The sequence below is a fragment of the Rhopalosiphum maidis genome, chromosome 3 (assembly GCF_003676215.2).
Source record: "Rhopalosiphum maidis isolate BTI-1 chromosome 3, ASM367621v3, whole genome shotgun sequence".
In the NCBI taxonomy this organism is placed as follows: domain Eukaryota; kingdom Metazoa; phylum Arthropoda; class Insecta; order Hemiptera; family Aphididae; genus Rhopalosiphum; species Rhopalosiphum maidis.
In genome coordinates this window covers 32,101,695-32,123,178 of record NC_040879.1, presented here as the reverse complement: position 1 = coordinate 32,123,178, position 21,484 = coordinate 32,101,695, and the positions used below count along the sequence as shown (strand labels likewise).

At 24.2% G+C, this 21,484-nt stretch overlaps 3 protein-coding genes across 3 annotated transcripts; 1 reads left to right on the top strand and 2 right to left on the bottom strand.

Moving 5' to 3' along the window:
- Window positions 1-6,294: 6,294 nt before the first annotated feature.
- LOC113558523 lies at window positions 6,295-9,027 on the top strand. The gene is made up of 8 exons (XM_026964004.1): window positions 6,295-6,540; window positions 7,478-7,506; window positions 7,566-7,781; window positions 7,934-8,086; window positions 8,167-8,371; window positions 8,435-8,579; window positions 8,668-8,754; window positions 8,810-9,027. Exons 2-8 carry the CDS (start codon window positions 7,488-7,490, stop codon window positions 8,948-8,950), a joined length of 966 nt encoding a protein of 321 aa, XP_026819805.1. The 5' UTR covers window positions 6,295-6,540; window positions 7,478-7,487; the 3' UTR covers window positions 8,951-9,027.
- A 3,842-nt stretch (window positions 9,028-12,869) lies between these two features.
- LOC113558871 (heterogeneous nuclear ribonucleoprotein A1, A2/B1 homolog) lies at window positions 12,870-15,983 on the bottom strand. The gene is made up of 9 exons (XM_026964453.1): window positions 15,782-15,983; window positions 15,502-15,635; window positions 15,302-15,422; window positions 14,882-15,074; window positions 14,666-14,815; window positions 13,378-13,539; window positions 13,216-13,302; window positions 13,050-13,137; window positions 12,870-12,956 (listed from the first exon to the last, which is right to left on the bottom strand). The coding sequence occupies exons 1-9, from the start codon at window positions 15,791-15,793 to the stop codon at window positions 12,953-12,955; spliced, it is 951 nt and encodes a 316-aa protein (XP_026820254.1). The 5' UTR covers window positions 15,794-15,983; the 3' UTR covers window positions 12,870-12,952.
- A 2,940-nt stretch (window positions 15,984-18,923) lies between these two features.
- LOC113557900 (heterogeneous nuclear ribonucleoprotein A3 homolog 1-like) lies at window positions 18,924-20,968 on the bottom strand. Its single transcript, XM_026963442.1, has 7 exons — window positions 20,957-20,968; window positions 20,678-20,811; window positions 20,498-20,618; window positions 19,841-19,971; window positions 19,663-19,783; window positions 19,231-19,435; window positions 18,924-19,160 (listed from the first exon to the last, which is right to left on the bottom strand). Exons 1-7 carry the CDS (start codon window positions 20,966-20,968, stop codon window positions 18,976-18,978), a joined length of 909 nt encoding a protein of 302 aa, XP_026819243.1. The 3' UTR covers window positions 18,924-18,975.
- Window positions 20,969-21,484: the final 516 nt, after the last annotated feature.

Sequence of the window (21,484 nt, the reverse complement as noted above, 5' to 3'; positions counted from 1 at the left end):
ATTGTAATTTGTAATAATTTATAATTTTCGGTTGTCATACAATACTTTCCTATCAAATTCATTTTAAAACCTTATTAAGAGAACGTAGGACCCCGTATGTATTGTCTACGTTTTACACACGTACGAGATAGCACATTTTCGTTCACCATCATTTTAAAATGTACAGTTTCAAAAATATCTTAACTTATTAAAAATAATAATATCAATAAAAAGCTACGTTGGGCCCTAGATAATAATCTTACCTTTAAATTGTATAATAGGTAAATTATCTCTAATATCATAACTAACAGCACACTATTGAAACTGGTGAACAAAAATTAGCTAGTCTTACATATGTAAGACGGAGACAACACAGCGGGTAGATACTATGTCCTCTTAAAACTCAAATTATAAATTATATTATTATTATAATTTTTGGAACTTTTATGTATTCTGCAACACTATATTTTCAAGTACGTTATGGTTTATATGGATGGTATATAATCTACCCTGTAACTATTGAAATGTTTATTTTTTAAATGACAACATCTAAACATCACTATTGTTATACTAATTTGTTAAACCTATATTTTTTTTTAAATGTAATGTATTGAAATCAAAATTTAAACAAGTAGTTTATGAATATTTTAGCTTATTTACTCCTAATCCAAATGTAATATTCAATATTTGAATCAATCAATCATATGTATCTTAAACTAATTACATTTTAAAGTGGAATGTCAAATACCTTCCTAGTAACTTATGTTATAATAATTTATACATTTAATTAAAATCATATAAAAATGAATTAACACAATTCTATAGTATATTTTTGCTAGTGTATTCTTGATGATCCCAATTTATTTGCTGGTAAACATAGTACACTTTTAACATTTTTATCTTACAGAATAAATACATTTAGGGCTTATTATTGCGAGTATCTATATTTTTTATTGATAATAACTATTTGTATTATTTTAATTAAGTATTAATTAACTATTTTAACTATACTTTTACTTATTTAGGTAGTTTACAAGTTACAATTATATTTTTTTTTTTTTTTTTTTATTGAGATTAACTCTTGATGATAGTACGATAGTGACTATTGGATATTAATAATATAGTTGAATTACATATGGTAGTTATATAAAGTACAATAATACACAATCATTAGTATATGTATAAATCTTGATGAGATGATTAGATTGTTAATGATTTTGGTGGCGATAGAATGGTGGTCTGGTTGAGTGTTGCAGCTAGTAATTTTGGAAGTTTTTATTCTTTTGTTTGCTGTTTGTATAATTGGCATTCGGTAAAAATAAATTTGATATCAATATAGATCCTGCATACAATATATATTGGTGTTCTCTTTGGCTATTCAAAAATTATTCGTTATTTTGTTTGACTCTGAGTCTATTAATAATGACTTCCAACATTCTAGATAATTTGATAAAATGAAATGAGCATTAGAGATAATCATTGTTGGTGACTTATAGATGTGCATTTATTTTTGATTAATTCTAATAATAATTACAAGAGACGATTTGAAAAGGGATGATTGGATGAATAAGATAGCTTTTTGGTGACTTGATCAAGCTTATAACTATTATTAATATTGTTTAACATCAAATTATAAAGATATATTTTTATTAATATTATTTTAACAGTAAACTAATAATATAATATAAGTTAAATAGGAGTATGTATCCAAATGTATGTAATTTGTTTGTTAATGGATACATACAAATTGTTAAATCTTAGTAGTGCATTTAAAATTTGTGTAATGAAAATGAGAAATGGAAAATATTACAAAATTCAATACTACATTAGACTTACTTGCTTAAGCATCGACCTTTGTATATTTTGAATTATTATTAATCGAAAGCTTGGTTAATAAGGGTTAATAATATTGTAAACTATGTGCTGGAGTATTCATTGTTTTATTTAGTGGCGCTGAACTCTATGTCCAAGTGTCACAACCACAACATATGCTTTAGGTGGGTGATGATTCCCGTAGACTTTTTTTAATGTTGGACTAATTAAAGATAATACCTAGTATCCAAATACAGTATTTGTTGGATTCATGCTATCATAAATACTTGAAGCATAAGTGCTACATTACACTTATTATATAAATGGCTTAATTTTCCAAAATTTAAAGCAATACCATGCAATCCAAGGTTAATAGTTTTAGCCTGTTCATCTAGCTATAATTAATAAATATATGAAGATGTCTTATATATGGGCTTATAAAACAAATTTAGGTAGCTGGTGTCTATATAAAAATGTATAATTTAATGAATCTCGGTGCCATCGGCTTTATCTACAAATTAAATTGCACTAAGAAGTAAAAGTAAACTTAACTAACTTTAATGACATTACATTAAATTTAAGATAGTAATATTTTAATAATTTCTTAACTTATTTATTTATTTAATTTTATGATATTAAATTTAAACATATATAGTTTAATAATTTATATTCAAATAAATGTTATGATTAGAGCTGTGAATTAAATGATTTTGCATATCAATTACCTAATTTTTTACAAACTAAAAATGAAATACAAATAATTAAAATATATTACCAATCATGTTAAGCTCAAAATATTATTTTATATACTTTAAATAAAAATAATATTGTAACTTTTTTTTGATTTAGGAATTTTATGGTATTGGTATGAAATATTGGTAGTCTTAGAGTTTGGTATTCGTGTTTCATACATTTTATTAAACATTTGTTAAGAAAATTGCACTTAATCAATATCTTACCCTTTTGGCACAAACTTTTAACTTTTGAAAGAAAATAATCTTTTTATTTTTCTTGTATATTTATACATAAGTATTCCAATTTATACTTAAAGATTATGTTAATTAATTGAAAATAATAAAGTTAATAATTAATAATAAATAATAATATTGTATTCATTAAATAATACCTTGTTATCTACATTGGTTATTGTTTGAAATATGACATAAATATTTTATCTTGTATACCTTAGAGTGGCTTAGACTTAAGTAAAATAGTTAAATATAATATAAAATTGAATCAAACTTAATAATTTAATATTTTATGTGCAATGCTTTTATGGCAGAAGTATGCTTATTATTTATTTATTTTTTGTATAACTTATCAAATGGATTTAACTTCAAATTAATTGTAATGGAATTTCTTCTTCTAATTATTCATACAATACTCTCATATTCTGAATAATATCCATATGCAATTTGAAAATGGTTACCAGAAAGGTGGAAAATATGTAAAAAAAATATTCTTTTACTAAAATATTTCTCCCTCCTCCCCTCAAATAAACCCTAAGGAGTTCAAATTATAATTTTTAATGACAACTAATGAAATTGTTAATATTATAGGTAAAATTAACATAAATTAGTTTAATTTAAAAATATTTTTTTGCAAATTCAATTAATTTGTATAATACTGGCAAAATGTCATACTTTGGCATTTGCCCGGGCAAAACTGTAGCCTCTAAAATACCTAAACTTAGGGGCGAATCCAGACCAAGATAACAGGGGGGGGGCGATTTTTAAAGAGCTCACATTAATTTTGATAAAGTATTTATTTAGGTACATACATAGGTATGTTACTTTTCACAGTAGATAATAGAAATAAAAAAATATATCACTTTAATCGCCCCCCTCTGGATCCGCCACTGCCTAAACTAATATTAAATATAAATAATTATAAAATAAATATTATTATACAAATATAATTGAATATGCTTAAATAATAATAAAAGTATAGGTCAGGTAAAATGGGAACAAAAAATGGAATTTTGTCATAACTATATGTCAGAAACTAGATACTTCAGTGCAAGGAACAATTAGTTACTAGCAGTGATGTACCAATTATGAAAATACCATTGAGAACTGCGAGTATTCAAAATTCATCAACTGAAAGCTAAGAATTTATTTTTTGTTCTTGTAAAACTAAGTGCGCTATGGATGATGCAAATGTAAGCAACAAAATATTTTGTGTAGTTCCAAAACCATGATGCCATGGTTCCAATATGACGTGTAGCAACAAATAAATAAAAAATATATAGGTATTTCTAATCAAATTTATTAAATTTTTTAATTCGTTACCTACTACCTAATATTATTAAACCTTTAATATGTTTGAATGTTTGATGTAATTTCAACATATTAGCTTTAAATAATAGTAAAAAAATATATTTTTTTTTTTTTTAATATCTAGTAAAATCTAGTAATAGTATAATAATTGATAATATTTTATATTAATATAAGAAATCTGTACTAAAAAATTATTTTGTAAAACAAAAACAGAACATCACACGATTTATATAGGGGGCGCGCCTAAATAGGTAAGTCTAAAAAACTTAAATCGATAGTATAAGTAATCGAAAACTAAAACGTTTTTATGACATTCAATACACGCAATTTACATGTATTAAAATAATACCTGGAACGACTGGAACGCAATTTACAGTAGCTGAGTAGCCAGTAGGTAAGTTACTGCGTTATCATAATTAGGAATCAAGACTTTTTACATTTACGTGTTTTTTTTTTTTTATCCAGTAGTCGTAGTTTATTATATATAAGATGATATATCTAGGTAAATTTATTTTGTGAAATGATGAAATTAAATACCAAGTTTGACTTTATATATTTCATTATATTTTAGGAAATGTGTATATTATAGATGATATATTTGATAATTTTTAATATTGTATTTAGATCATGCTTTGGGCATAATAATTTGCAAAATAAATTATCTATACAAAAGAACGCCATAGCAGCATGTGTTGTCACTTGTCTCTATCTTACATACAAGTCATACAACATGTTAAATTTTCGTTCAGTAGAACCCATTTTGTGTTGTTAGCTTTAATATTAGAAATCTAGGAAAATAACGACAATGTAAAAAACGTCAAATGCATTTAACTTTAAAATTCCAAATATTAGTTAAAGTATAAATATATTATTAGTAAATTTTTAAATTAAATAAGTAAATAATAATAAAAATAAATCATAGATATCATCATATCGAATAGTAGGTACATGATACTGCAAACTTTTATTATACTCAATCAATACCTAAAATACAAATTACATTTTTTCTGAGTGTCCGAAAACTTTGCTTTCTAAGCACAAAAGTTCAATTCAAACATCAAAGAATTAAAAAATGTAACTTTTATCGTATATGTATATAATATGTATCTTTTATCTTTCTAAAATATGTTATAAAGAAATTATGTTCTGGGATAAAAAAAAACAATACAACTTAAAATATTTTAAATTTGCGCGGTAAAACTTATGATTATAACGGCTAGATTTTATTGACTACAAAAGTGAAAATAATAAATAAAATATATTGCAATTATCTTGAAAATAGATTTTAGATCCAACTATCTAATGAAATATTTTATAACTTGGTATTAGTCATGATTAACTTTACTAGTTAGTTAATCATAGTACTAGTAATAGTAGTAATACTACTGATTAATATGTGATATAATGTAAGTAATGTTTATTCATACATTATAATTTATTAAAATATGTGCATGTCTTGTTAAGAGAGGGCTCAAATTAAGAAAAGGTACCAAAAAAATTGTAGACACCTCCCGAAATTCAGGTCTGCGCACGCCTATGGGTAGGATGTCTTGGATTATTTTTTTTATATGTACCTATCTCTCAATGTTGGTTGTAATAAGTACATAAATATGTTACAGACGCCCAATGGTCTATAGATAAAGTTATCATAATAGTTTAACACTAAGTCCAATGTCAATTGAGTGCGAAGTATAAAAGTATTTGAGTAGTTATTCTACTAATTATATCTAAGTTTCGTAATGTTATCGGTGTGACAAGGATATAATAATATATTAATATGTAGCCTGTAGGTATAGCTTAGCTACAGTAGGTACACCGTACACAATTTACCTTCCTATTATAGATATTATATTAATATACTATTATTTGTTTAATCACAAAATTATGTCTAAATGAGTACTTATATAATGAGTACGTAATGACTATATTTAATGTAGTTTAGTCATTAACACATAAGTATAATTGTGGATAAAACTAAACAAACATCGCAAAATAAGGTTTGACTTTCCGAGTCACCGAGTCAGTAAATTTATTTTAGCGTCTTAAACAAAACAATTGATGGAGGTGCGATTAACGAGCCCTCTTGGTATAGTTGGTATACCTCCATAATTGTGGTTCATCAGTGAACCGTTCTAATCAGCGTTCCAGGACGTATGTAAAACGTTTCTATTGGCCGAATATTATAATCCCGCGTTAGTGACGATATCTGTAATAATATTGGAATTAAACAATAAAAATAAATAATATGGTTAATACACCCTTATAATACCTTTACTTTTTAGCACAGATCTATGGTTTTTTAATTAATTTTGAGTTAAATTAAACCGTATTCACGAGTTTCTCGTCGTCAATGGTTTGATTTCCATCCATATCTGAATAACTGAAATCAGATTTTTGGCTTATGTTTATTAATTTTCAAAAGACGTTGCATAGAAGTTACTTATTTTCATTGTTGTGACCCATTCTACAGGTAAATTTATAATATACTTATTTATTGGCCGATCCAGCAATGCTTCGTTATTGCTAAATTTCAGTAAAATACATATAGATTAAATAAACACAATCGAAAACTTGATATCAATTATTGTATTTAATTTACACATCTTTATATTTTTACATTATATATTTTTTACTGGTTGAAAACTAAAGCTTCTAAAGTTCCATGAGTCATTAGTGGTCATTAGAATACTTTACTATTGTCGTTACCAATATTATAGGCTTGCAATGTATGTAGATAATACTGGTTGCTTTCCCAGTTCAGGTGGTGTAACTCCTTAGCTACTATTTTTTATAATTTTTATGACTACCAGCGTCATCTGTGGCGTTATGATTACCCCTTTAAGAATTAATGGTTTTAGAATTGTTTTATTACTATTAGCGTTCGACCCAGTGCAGTGGATATCTTCTTTCCAATACATATTCAAATGTTTATTTCCCTATTGTGTGTTATATTATAATATATATATATACATTAATGATCATTATCTTAATACTTATACCTATATCGCAGTATACCTATTATTTATTATATTAGTATTAGTATAGGATATCAGGGCATGTAGCAATATAATAATTTATATATATATATATAGATGAAAGGCCCATTAAGGTTCACCAAGTGATTTGAATATTACTTGAAACATACTACAAACATTAAAAACAATAAATTGTGTTTTTGAGTGCTTTTCCATTATTTGTTTAATAATAATATTAAACCATAAAAGAACAACATGTAAAAGTCTTAAATATGTTGTTTATCTTTTGTTTTATATGATGAGCTTTATTATATTTTTTCCTATTATAAATCTAACATATTGAAGTGCTTATATTATTTGTGTTCTTTTTTACTTAATTTATTTAAAAATTATTTTTGTGTATATACTCAAAGTTATTTGTTTGTTTTTTAGGAATATAAAAATGGATGATTGCATGACAGGTATGTAATTAATTTTCTTGCATAAGCCAATGTGTTATAAAAGTTTAATTTTTTTCTAGAACTTTGTGAGATTATTCATGGCTTGGGTGAAAGATTACCACGCAAAGATACAGTCGAATTAATTCAGTCGGTATTATTAAAACAAATGATATTGTTAATTCATCAACTTCAAAAAGCTGCAATTTTACATAATAATCAATATATATCAGTCAAACATATACTATATGTTTTGAAAGATTATAGGGTCACGCTTATTCGAATTCTATCATACTATTGTAAGAATTAATAATTATAAGTACAAATATATTATAAATAAACCTAAAAAAAAATTATTAATAAATAAACCAAAGTTGTACAAAAAATTATTCGAGCTGTTAACTGGTAATGTATTGCTAATTTACTAATATATATTATGTTATTTTTATAGATTTAAAAGATACTATCAAAAAACTCAGTAAATTAGGTAATACTGAAAAACCAGAGAAAAGGAAAAGAAATAAAAAACTAGAACTTCTAGGTTTTTTTAAAGATGATATGGTTGAAAATATTACAAATGTAGAAGACGAATCATTACAAATAGGTATTGTTTGATTTATATTTCATTATACAGTTTTTAAATTTTTATTTCTGTTATCTGATAATTGATAAAATAATTTTTAGACCCAGCTGCTGCCTTGGCCGCTATTGATTTTACAAAAAAAGATGTATCTCCCGACAAAATACATTTTAAATCTATTTTTCATAAGCTTAGGAACACAATTGTGGAATTGAAATTAAAAATTAATATAACTGAAGAAGATATAAAAAAATCTAATGAATCACGTCTGATGAGAGCTAATGATATATCAATTTTACTAACGGCAAGGTATGACAATAGTTTGTACTGTTTGATGTATAATATTTTTTAATATATATTTATTGATTTTAGAGCATATGAAGGTTTTGAAATATGTAGAAGAAAAAGTTTTCATGGTAGATTAGGAGACAAGTTATTGTTTCAAGTACAGAAAGCTCTCCCATGGGATATTACTTTCAATAGTCAAGTTAAAGATATCCTTATGTTTTTAGCTAAAGTAAAGTTTTCAATTACAAATACTTTAAATACTAATCATTACAACTGATTTATAAATTAAATTAAATTTTAAATATTGTTCTTAACAGGAAACAATTCAATGTCTTATTGATCGTGTTTTTGAAAATAGAAAATGTAAAGACAGTTGTGATGAAAATAATTTAGCTGTCATGAAGGTAAACTGATTTTTCATGATTATTAAAGTTATTATTAATGAATTTTTGTATTTAGAAAACAAAATATAGATCTATTCTGGTTGATGAAGTAATATCCGCCACTAAGTTTGTCTGGAAAATTCCTTTAAAAGAAATCCACTACCTCTACAAAGAAGAAGATACATTTTTTAATGAGCAATTGATTTTTGATTCATAAATAGTATTATGCTATGTAAAAATTAAGTATAATCTTAAAAACTATATCGATTACATAATTTAAATAATAAATTAAAAAATTAGTCATAACAAATTAAAATATATATTTTTGGTTAAAAATAAGTAATACCATGTACAAAGTTTAATTTCAATTATATAATTAAAATGTAGTTTTGATGTATTTTATATTTTTATTTTTAAATTCATTTTTAGCTCATAATTATTTAATATTTTCTTAGATATTGTTCAATTTTATATTATAATTGCATTATTTTAAAGTTTTAAAATCTTAATAATGTATATTTTTCTTCAAATTTCTTTGTAAAAAATGAAGCAGAATATTATATTTAATTATATTTCTGCCATGTCTACTGTAAACAACCCCTTATTACTTTTGAAATAATAGTAATATAACTTAGTAAAATATTCATTAATATCATTTATATTTCATATAATATTCTAATTAAAAAAAAACACTATCTTTTTTATTTGCAATTCTTTTGGTTTTACAATTTTGATTATAGATAATTACTATAGACAGACATACTGAGATATAATATTTAATGCTAACTGATTTTTTTGTGATAAAAATGTAACTATATTTTAAAATCAGCTTTTTATTATATTTAAATTTTAATAATTTACATAATTTCATCTATCTTCTTCTTTTTTGGTTTCGGCCTAATCAAGACCATACCTCTAAATAAACATATTGCTACCTATTTCTATCTCCTGCTAATTCCCTCCAATGACTATTCGGGTCCACTGTCTTAACATCTTTTTTGACGCAATCTTCCCACCTTTACGGTGGTTTTCCGACCACGGTTTATTTCATCTATACTGATAAATAACAATTATATAATATTTTTTACATCTAAATTTATATATAATTATGTATGGATTCAAAATTAAATTGAAGTTAGTTTTTAATCATATGCTATATGCATAGGCATAACTAATCCTTTAAGTTGAGGAGAGCTGGAGTTTTAAAAAATTTTATAGCATTTTTTTTTTAATTAGATAATTTTTTTTTGTTTCTATTAGTGTTTACAACTTACTAAGTCTTGCATTATTATTTGTTTATATGAAACATTATTTTTTTTACATTATGAACAATAATAAAGGCAGTACTAATATGTTTAAATGTACATACATTTACCCAAAAATTCTGGAAGAACTAAGAAATTCTGGGAAGCTGAAGCCCACCCATGTCCCCTAGTTATGTCTATGATCATATTAATATGATACATTAAATATTAAGTCATATTATAGATGAAAACTGATTATCTGTTCTTTTAAACAAAGAAAAATAAATATTATTATATTTTTAGTTCTGAAGACTGAAGTTTCATACTCCATTTAAATTCTTCATCAGATAGATTTATGTTAGTATTTTTAATTTAAAAATAGTGGTAAGTAGAAACAGCTATAATGTGATGTACAATTAATAATGTAATTTTATTGTGAAATTGATTTACTAATCATGTTGTATTTTAATTTATTTATTATTTTATAAGTACTTAATTATAAGATTGACTGATTTACTTTAATTTTTATATTTATAAATATCAATACATGAACTATAATGATTATTATTGTTCTTTAAATTATAATTTTAGATATTAAAATAAATATTTATTAAGATTGTATTCTCCTTATTTGTTTATATTAAACACAATTATACATGTTATTTGTTAACTAAATATTTTTTGATACAAGGTATTATTTACACATAAAAACAATTCTTTAAAGAGGATATTGAAATCATTGTAAATAATGACCAGAAATTATTAATATTGCTTGAGTTTTTCAAGCCATGTGGATAATTATATAGATTAGACCAGTGGTTTTCAACCAGTGTGCCGTGAGTGCTCTTGAAGTGTGACGTGAAAAATCTTTTAATAGTTTTATTAGTATGTATTTATATGTATATATTATATAAAATAAGCTTCACATATTATATAGATTGGTGTGCCGCGAAAATTTTATTGACAATGAAGTGTGCTCTATTGTTAAAAAGGTTGAAAACTACTGGATTAGACATTGAATACAATAGCCAGATTGATTATGCCAAGTGAAAAAAATTAATAATAATAAAAATATTAGGTTTAAATGTAATACGTGTTTTATTTTAGACTTATTTGATTAACATTGGAAAAATTTTATTTATTTATTTATTTATTTTGACACGTATTGCCATTATTGCATTTGGAAATGCATATTATTCTAACAGCTTTTCACATGCATCTCCTTGTTTTGCTTTTTTGATCATAAGTGCAGTGATTATAGGCTCGTCTTCCTATGTTGAAAAACAGCCTAGTTACTTTTGTAAGTGACAATTGAATTTCAGGTACATCATTAATACTAAAAAATTGTTATTGTAATTTTTTATTGTTTATTAAACACAGGCAACGTTTAATGTAAAATAAATAAAAATGAATACAATGCAAATTAACATAAATATCCAAAAATTTGGATTCAGAATTATATGATCTAAAATAATTGTTAGCATGGATTAAATGTGTGTTTATTAATAATTATGTTTAATCGATGGTATAAAAACACGCATAATGAATTATATATTAATATTTAATTAAAAATCCTAATTTAGTTGGTAGATAATTTTTATAATATAATTTACTCATAGCTATACCTTTTTTTTTATTATTCATGTAGAAAGTTAAGTCTTAGATGATTTTCGCTTTAAAGTTTGAACTAACATTTTACAAACGTTTTACTTATACATGAAACACATGTAGATATCACATGGTAATTAAGACTGAGGATAAGAGAATTCAAAGACTAAACTTTTTAAGCATACCTAGATATTAAGTAAAAATACTAAAAACTTAATCTTAATATCTGTTTATACTTTATATCCGTGGTCTCAACTCACAAAGCATGGACTGAAATAATTATATATATATATTACAATTAAAGATGATATAATATAGTATAATTTAAAGATATATACATATATAATATATCAATGACAAAATAGTCCCGGGGTCTCAAGTTTTTTATACGATCAACGAGTATCAAATGATGTTATTGAAGGTGGATATATATCTCCTTAAATACAACATAACATAGTAGTGATAACAGTTAAAGATAATTAACTCATTGATTATTTTGATGTATAAAAATATATAATTGTTCTTAAATTCAATAAAATAATGTTATTTACAGTGAATAATCAATACTTTTATTAATTAACCGACATTTTTTATTGTTGCCTAATTTAAATCTAATTTTTTAAATACAATTGTCAATTACATATTAGAAAATCTGAAAATGTATAATTATTATTCATGTATGTTTTATACAAATTAAAATTTAAATAAATAATTTATAGTAATAATACAAACATATTAATTATTAATATTGAAATTTTTTAAATCTTTTTATCCACAGATATTACTTATTACAGTAATATCAAACATATATAGATAACAGGATTTAAAGATTTATCATGGTTATTTCACTGTTGAATTATTGACCATTTTAATATTATTTGAAGTGTGAATTTGTTGTTTTTTGTCTAATGAATACATCATTTTTAAAGAGGTTAAATTCTGTGTTGTTTATTGTAAATCTGGTTATTACAAAAATAATCCAGAAAAAGTTCTTGGTAAACTAAATTATTCAGAATATTGTATATATGTAGACTAACTAGATTAGTTCTAAATTAATTAATAATATCAACTCTCATAATAATTTACTGTACTAATAAAAAAATTCGGTATACAATTCCCTCTTGTACAAAATTGATAAAAATATCTCAAACACTATCTTTAACAAAAAAATAAAAAAATATGTATAGTTGGAAAAAAATAATACATAATTGCTGTACTTATTAAATATTTGATAATCTGAATGTTAAGTACACACAAATGAAAACTTATTATAAATTACTGTTACATGTATCATAATTATTTATTCATGGTTGGTTTGAGATGAGTTTCTTAGTTTTGCTTGTACTGATTAGATGCCTCTTTAGATCTTACCTAATAATTAAAAAAAATATATTTTGAATTAGAATTCTAAAAATATATTAAAATTTTAAAATATTATATAACTAATTTGGGTTAAATTTTTACTTGTTGATAAAGTTTGAACTATATTTATCGATAAATTGTTGACCAGTAATATACAGGGGAGAATGGCTAATATCTTTATTTCTTGTGCCTAGATAAAGTAAATTAGCTAAATTAATGTTAGTAATTAAATATGTAATAGCTAAAAAAATATAATAATCAAAACTACCTGAGTTGCTATAAAATGTATCATGATTGTTAGAAGTATAATATGATTTATTCTGTCCACATCCACTATAACTTTGATTGTTGTAATCTATAACATTCAATTAAATTAGACAAAAATGAATGTTAAAAAATACATTAATTTAAAAAAAATTCAATAAATTACTAGGTTGTTCAGAAGTGTGCCAACTATAACTTCCACCTCCTTGGTTGACATATTCTGGATAATTGCTACTCCAAGTTTGAGGAGTTCCATAATATTTTAAGGTATCTGTATTACTTCCAGACTTACCATTGCTATAATTTTTAAAATCGACATCAGTTGGTCCTAGTTGACGGAAAAAAAATATTATAAATTGCATATAATATACAGAGTGTAACTCGTCTATTTGACAAATTCAATAATAGTGAAAATGCAATAATGTCAAATAGACGAGTTCACCCTAAAATATATACATTAAAAATGCAAAAAATAAGCACAATCAAAAAAAAAGAAATAATCCTAAGTTGTATTTAAATATTTTTTACTTATATTTTTTATAAATTGGTTATCATTTAATCTATTCAATATTTTATTAAAACCTAATTTCATATTTATTGAAGTTTTAGAAAAAAATACCATTATAGTGTTAACAGAAAAAAAATTGTATCCTTCTTCATCTCAAAAATAAATAAAAGTAAACCTAGAATACTTAACTTATTTTCAAAATGTATTATTATAATAGTTAACACATTCACGTGAATTTTTTAGTTACCAATTTTTTTTTGCAATGTTGTTAAATGTTACACATTGTGCATTTTTAAGTTTTTGAAGTTATGTCAACTATAGTTGACATAGGATTTTTCAAACAGATGGACATTAAAAAAACCAAATGTCAATCATAGTTGACATCTTGTTTATCAATCATGAAATAAATCATAGCATAAATACAGTCAAATCTTCCCTAACGATCACTTCTAAATATCAGACACTTATGAATAGCAGACATTTTTTTGGAAACAAAATACAAATTTCTACAAACTGATCCCTTTGTTAGATGACACTTATGAATAGCGAACAAAATATCAGCAACTGAGTGTTTATTTAGAGGTAAATAAATAAATATAAATATATTATATATATTAATGATAACAATGCAAATATAAATCATTTAATGCATTAGGATCCATATAAAAATATGCCTTCAATTAATACTACTAATATTGTCATCTAGTAGTCAGTTTTTAAAACCAAGTACACCAATCGATGCCTAAAAAAGTGTTTGAAAAAACTATGTTATCATACTATTTGTTAAAATAAACCAGAGTTAAAAAATTTTGTTTATAAATGAATGGACCTCATATCAATTAGTTATTTTTAGTTATTATAAATCTTTAAACACTTTAGTTAAAAAATAAATATATAATAAAATTGTAATTAAATATACTATTTATTTATATAAATTCATAATTACTATCATAGTATCTTTCCATTATTTTGTTTTGTGAAATTCCTCTCTGCATATTTCCATTACTATCACTTTGATCACCACCAGCACTGTCATTACGTTTAAAAGCTTCATTCACTTTCAATTCCTTTCCAGCAACAAGGTGTGTTCTGTTCTCTGAATTTAAACAAACATGTATTTGTAGTTTAATTTAAACAAAAAATGTATAATGGAGTTACTTACTAAGAGCTTTGTAAACTGAATCTGTTTCATAATAATTAACAAATCCATAAGCTTTGCTTTGAACTGAATTTTTTATTATTTTGACATTATTGATATTGCCAAATTGTCCAAAATGTAGAAGAAGGTCTTTTTCTGATTGGTCATTTATACCAGAAATAAAAATTCCTTTTCCATTAACAGGTTTATTAATTATCTAAGATAATAAAAAATAATTTAAAGATTAAGAATAAAATATTTTTAGTTATATTCTTATTTGATATATTAAATTAAAGAAAATGTTATATCAGTAATCTTTGACAACTAATTATAGTCTATGCTTAAAAAACTCAAATTAAATGTAGATAATGCAAGAATTTTTTCTTCATTCATTAAATAAATTATAAACAATTAAGATAATAATATAATATTCAGATTTCATACTTTACGAGTTATGCAACGTTTGATTTCCACATCATGACCATCTATTTTATGAGGCATATTTGACATAGCCTGATCAACCATATAGGATTGAGAATAGGTAACAAATCCAAATCCCCGAGATCTAGATATTAAAATATTAAAAATGTGAAAATGATGTATTCTTGAAATAGGTATTTAGCAAAACAAAAAAGATTAGTTACTGTTTTGTTTGTGGGTATTTCTTGACAACAGCTGCTTCAACTTCACCCCATTGCCCAAAAAAGTCTTCAAGTGATTTATTTGTTGTCTGGAAGTTTAAACCACCAATGAATAATTGTCTGTTTTGTTCATCGCTCTATTGTAAAAAAATTCTTTGGTTATGTTTCATGTATAAATCATTCGTATAGGTAAATGATTTAAATTTAATGTTTTATGCACAAAATACAAGTATGTATGAATTAACAATTTTAAAAAAAAAACAATTTAGTCAACTTTACTTACGTTAGCACCCATGTTTGATGAGGAAATTCGTAATACAAACAATAATAGTAAAAGTAAAGCAAATATAGCGTTAATATAAGTCAACTAAATTAATAAATCTTGATAAAGTGTTCGATTATTTATAAGAATAATAATTATGAATTTACAAATTACAAATTTACAAACAAGAATGGAAAAAATGCTCACCACAGTATTACTGTAAAATGAGTAAAAACGTGGTTTCAGGATGTAATGGAACTGATGGGACCGTGTGTACTGTGTAGTAGAGCAAAACCGAGGCGTGTTGATATTGTTTGATGAGTTGGCCGTGTTACAGTGTGTACAAATAATTTGAAACACACAATAATATGTATCTTTAACAATTATGAAAAATAATATAGTTAAGTACCTAATAAAATATTTTAAGGTAATTTTTAGGTCTATTATATGAAAATTTAGATTTAGTCATTAATAGTATTAAAAAATCATTATTTTGATGTTGTATCAGCATAATTCTAGATTTTTTATTTTCATGATAATCTTAAATACGTATATTGCAAGGACTGTACAGATTTCTTATCATAGGTAGTAGTTATTGAATATTTTTATTGATTGTAGCATTGGGGTCTAGACCATATTGTCTAAACATAGATAATGAAGAATGGATAGACTATCAGGCCTTATTGCACGGGTATGAATATTATTTTACTTTGAGCTTACAAGGGGTTTATCAATTACCAAAATGTATAATATAATAAATTATAAAACCCCTTTCTAGAATGAGAGCACTATTTAAAAGCAGTCTGTCTCTCATCCACAATCCCCTATGCACACAAACCCCTATGTTGTTAATTTAGAAATGGCCTATCCGGCCTATCTATTCTTTTATTATCTATGGGTCTAGACTCTAGACTGAGGATTATTTGAAGTTTAGTAGAAGAAAGGGTTTAATATATTTGTATTTTTTTTTGCTACTGCATATAAAAATATAAAATAGTATATGAAAAATTCAAATAAATATAAAAAAATAAAAAATTGGATATCTAGTTGTATAATTATTGCAATAAATAAGAAAGAAAAATTATCTAAGCTTCTTTAAAACCAACCTTTTAACTATAACTTAAAAAATAATATTATTACTTATAGAAACATACTTATTAAACTTATTCGCAAGCCCTAAGAATTATATTATGAAGATAATTTTTTTTTATTTAAATAATCCTAGATAATTATGATACCTAATTAATGGTATTGCTGGCAAAAAAAAGTCATACTAATATAATTAATAGAAAAATTAAGAAATGGATGTATATAATACATAATACATTCGATAATGTAATGAATTTAATAGATTTTTTATAAATATCCAACAAAATATTGGAGACAATATTCTAGTTTTTCTTGAAAAACTACAAATAAAAATTTAAATTATAATAAAAAAACTCAATAGTGAACGATAGAATTTTCTTGACTCCTATATATGAAGTTTAATTTAAATTAAAAAACACATTAATCCAATTATTCCACATTCTTCATTCTTTGAATATGGATTACAAAATATTATTCTAAAAAAGACATCAGATACAATCTCCTTTCCATTAATGTTTATATAACTTAACCATATCGTCTAGACAGCGTCTGGTGTATATTCTAATATATTTATAAAATGTGTAGTTCATACAATTTTTAAAAATGGTAATAAAATGGATTTTAACAGTTATCACCCTATATCTTAATCGCTATCCATAGGCGAACATCCATTGAAAAAGTTGGGGGGGGGGGCTACGATTTTTCTCATAAACCAAAGCCGTTAGAAATTTATTAATAGTATGCAATATGCAAATATGTATGTATAATGGATTTGATTTTCATTTTCATTAAGTGAGATAGATCTCTGAAACTGGAAACGGATTTTGTTGTTTGGGGTCTTGTTAGATTCACATTGGCTAGAAGTGCCGGGAAGATTTTCAGAACTGTATATTTTATAATTAATTCACTACAGTTTCAAAAAAAATTAAAACACATTATATTGGAAGTTTTTTTTATGTTTTTCAGCTTTATAGCTTTCTAATGAATTAACGATTGAAGATAAAGTTCTGAAAATCTTCACAGCACTTCTCCTAGACTATGTGAATCTAACAAGACCCCAAATAACAAAACCCGTTCTCCAGTTTCAGTAATCTACCACTCTAAATGAAAATCTAGCAAAAAATAACTATTTTTTTTAACTGTGAAAAACTATTAAATATTGTATTTCCAAATTAATATAATTTTTTTATATTTTGTTTTATTGGACAGACAATAAAACAAATCACTAAAGGACAGTGTTCCAACTTATAATTTTAATTTTTGTATAAAATATTATGTAAAATATAATACAAAAAAATTTATAACATAAAAATTATTATGTGTTATATTTCTTGTTTTTAAGAATATAATAAATGAAAATGAAACTACAAAATTTTTATGTTTGCAATACTAACCAAAGCTTAATAAGTAAACTTATTAAAAGTTTTTATAATATACATAATACATTATAAATATTGCTTGTTCATTTCTGTAGATATTTAATATTTATATATTTTATAAAGTCATATCAATTTATAATATTTTGATCAATGATCACTAATCCCGATTCAAATACAGAAATAGTGTATTTAAGACATATTAAAAAAATAATACTAATTAGTAACTATTTTTCATGGTAAATTTTGTCTTGTTAAGTTGGACGTTACATTTAGAATAAAAGTAACACGTTATATATTTAGTAAAAAAAAACTTATATTTTTAATTCATTATGATTAATATAATATCGATTAAACTATGCATACAAAGAGCCAATATAAATACAATTATACACTTTACAATATAAGTTATATATAATTACATGCTTAAATATAATTTATACAGTTTTTTTTATAACAAAAAAATAATTCATTTTAGTAACACTTCTGAGTTGTGGGCATAACGAAAAGTGCTGAACGTCCAATTTTAATTAATGTTAAAAGACTAATTTTCAGGTACAATATACTAAATAATTTTAAATAGTTATTAAATGTTATTTATTCTATATGATTAAGAAAATTAATTTAATTTAATTTATTAATACAATCATTAAGAATTAAGTATAATATTTATTTGTTGACACATGATTATTTTTTACAATAAATGAAGAAATATTGAACCATAAATTTAAATTAAAGAGAGTTGGAAAATTAATAAAATATATTGATGTTGTTATAAAATCCTCCCTTTGGTAAACACAAGTTATTGTTATTACCGAAATGGTGGAATCCTCCAACATAACCATGACTCCTTTGGATGTCATGGACATAAATTCTACGACATAGAGCTTTCTTTATGCACAATCTTTCTCCGGCTACTAGATGACTTCTGATTGCTTTATTTAAACCAACATATATTAATCATTTAATGTATAATGAATATGAATGTGTGTTTATGTTACTTACAAAGAGCTTTGTCAACTGAAGTTTGGACATCATACTTAATAAATCCAAATCCTTTAATGTCACCAGTATATTTATCTCTCACTATTTTTATAGAAGTGATATTGCCAAATTGTCTAAAATATAAATAAAGATCATGTTCTGATTGTTTGTTTATGCCAGAAACAAACACTTTGTTTCTATCAACTTTGATATTTAATTCATTTACCTGAGAAAATAAAAAATAATTTAAATATTAATAATAATCAAACCTATTTAGTTTTATTGACGTGTTAAAATAAATAAAATTGATTTATATTTATCGATTATTTTTATTTCATTGAAATGTCAATCTTTAAAATTCTACTTTATTGTATTTATTTTTTATTTTATTTTTATCAAATTTTTTGTTTACTAAATGAAAATATTTCAAAGAAAAATATGTAAATTTCTTACGGAACGAGGAGTAGCAAGCTTGGTTTCAACTTCACGACCATCTATTTTATGAGGCGTATTTGACATGGCCTGATCAACCATATACGACTGAGAATAAGTAATAAATCCAAATCCCCGAGATCTAGTTAAAATAATCATATTAATTTAATTATTTAACATAATAAATATGATTGGTTACCGATTGGTTTGATGGCATCTCTTGACAATAGCTGCTTCAACTTCACCCCATTGCTGAAAAAATTCTTTAAGTGATTCATATGTTGTCTTCGAGTGTAAATCACCAATGAATAATTGTCTGATATGTTTTCTCTATCAAAAAATTAACCGTCTCATGATAATTAATTTACTCCAATGCTTAAGAGGTTTTTCGTTCAGTAGAATACATTTTGTAATGTTAGCTTTAATATTAGAGTAAATTTACCAAATATAAAATTTAAAGGAAAGAATATTATCTAGAAAATGATATATTCTTTTTATGATATTATTATTTTAAACTGAGTTAAAGCTATGTAAAATATAACAACTTTAAAATGTTCATAACTCACTTTAAAATGATAGTATCAATAAAATCATATGTCATTGTCTAGATAATATTCTTACCTTTAAATTTTATAATTTTAAAATTTTACTCTTATATTAAAACTAACGTCATAAAATGTATTCTGCTGAACGAAAATCTGTTATGATGTACGTAAGTAAGACAGAGACAACACATGCGGGTATGGTGTTCTCTTAACAGAATAACTTTAAATATATTGCTACATTTTTTTTTTCATTAATTAATTAAATAAATTATAAACAATTAAAATAAAAACATAATTTGTAAATTTCATACGGAATGAGGTAAAGCAGGCTTGACTTCAACTTTACGACCATCTATTATATGAGGTGTATTTGACATGGCCAGTTCAACCATATAGAAACGGGAATAAGTAATAAATCCAAATCCCCGAGATCTAAACATTAATAAATAATATTAATTGAAATATTTAACAAAATAAAATCGAATAGTTACAGTTGGGTATGAGGGTATTTCTTGACAACAGCTGCTTCAACTTCACCCCATTGCTCAAAAAAGTCTCTAAGTGATTTTTTTGTTGTCTGGAAGTTTAAGCCACCAATGAATAGTTGTCTTTTAAGTTCATCGCTCTATTGTAAAAAAATTCTTTGATTATGTTTCACGTATAAATCATTCGTGTAAGTAAATGATTTGAATTTAATGTTTTATGCACAAAATACAAGTATGTATGAATAAACAATTTTTAAAAAAAACAATTTAGTCAACTTTACTTACGTTAGCATCCATGTTTGATAACGAAACTCGTAATAAAATTAAAACAGTAAAAGTAAAGCGAATATAACGTTAATATAAATACACTAAATTAATAAATCTTAATAAGGAGGTGTTTGATTATTTATAAGAATAATAATTATGAATTAAATTTATAAACAAAAATTGAAAAAACGCTCACCACAGTATTACTGTAAAACGAGTCAAAGCCTGGATTTAGGACGTAATTGAACTGTGTGTGGTAGAGAAAAGCGGAGGCGTTTTGATATTGTTTGACGAATTAGCCGTGTACAGTGTTCACAACTTAATTGAAAAACGCACTAACAACAATGGCGGAAAATATAACATAACATTTCGTAGGTCATTTTTAGGTTTAATCATATAAAGAATTAGATTTAGTCATTTCTGATAATAAAAAATCATTATATTGATGTTATACATTCATCAGCACATAATTCTAAATTTTTAATATTGATGATTATCATTAAAATAAAAACCAAAAGTTGTATATTGAATGCACTGTGCATTAGT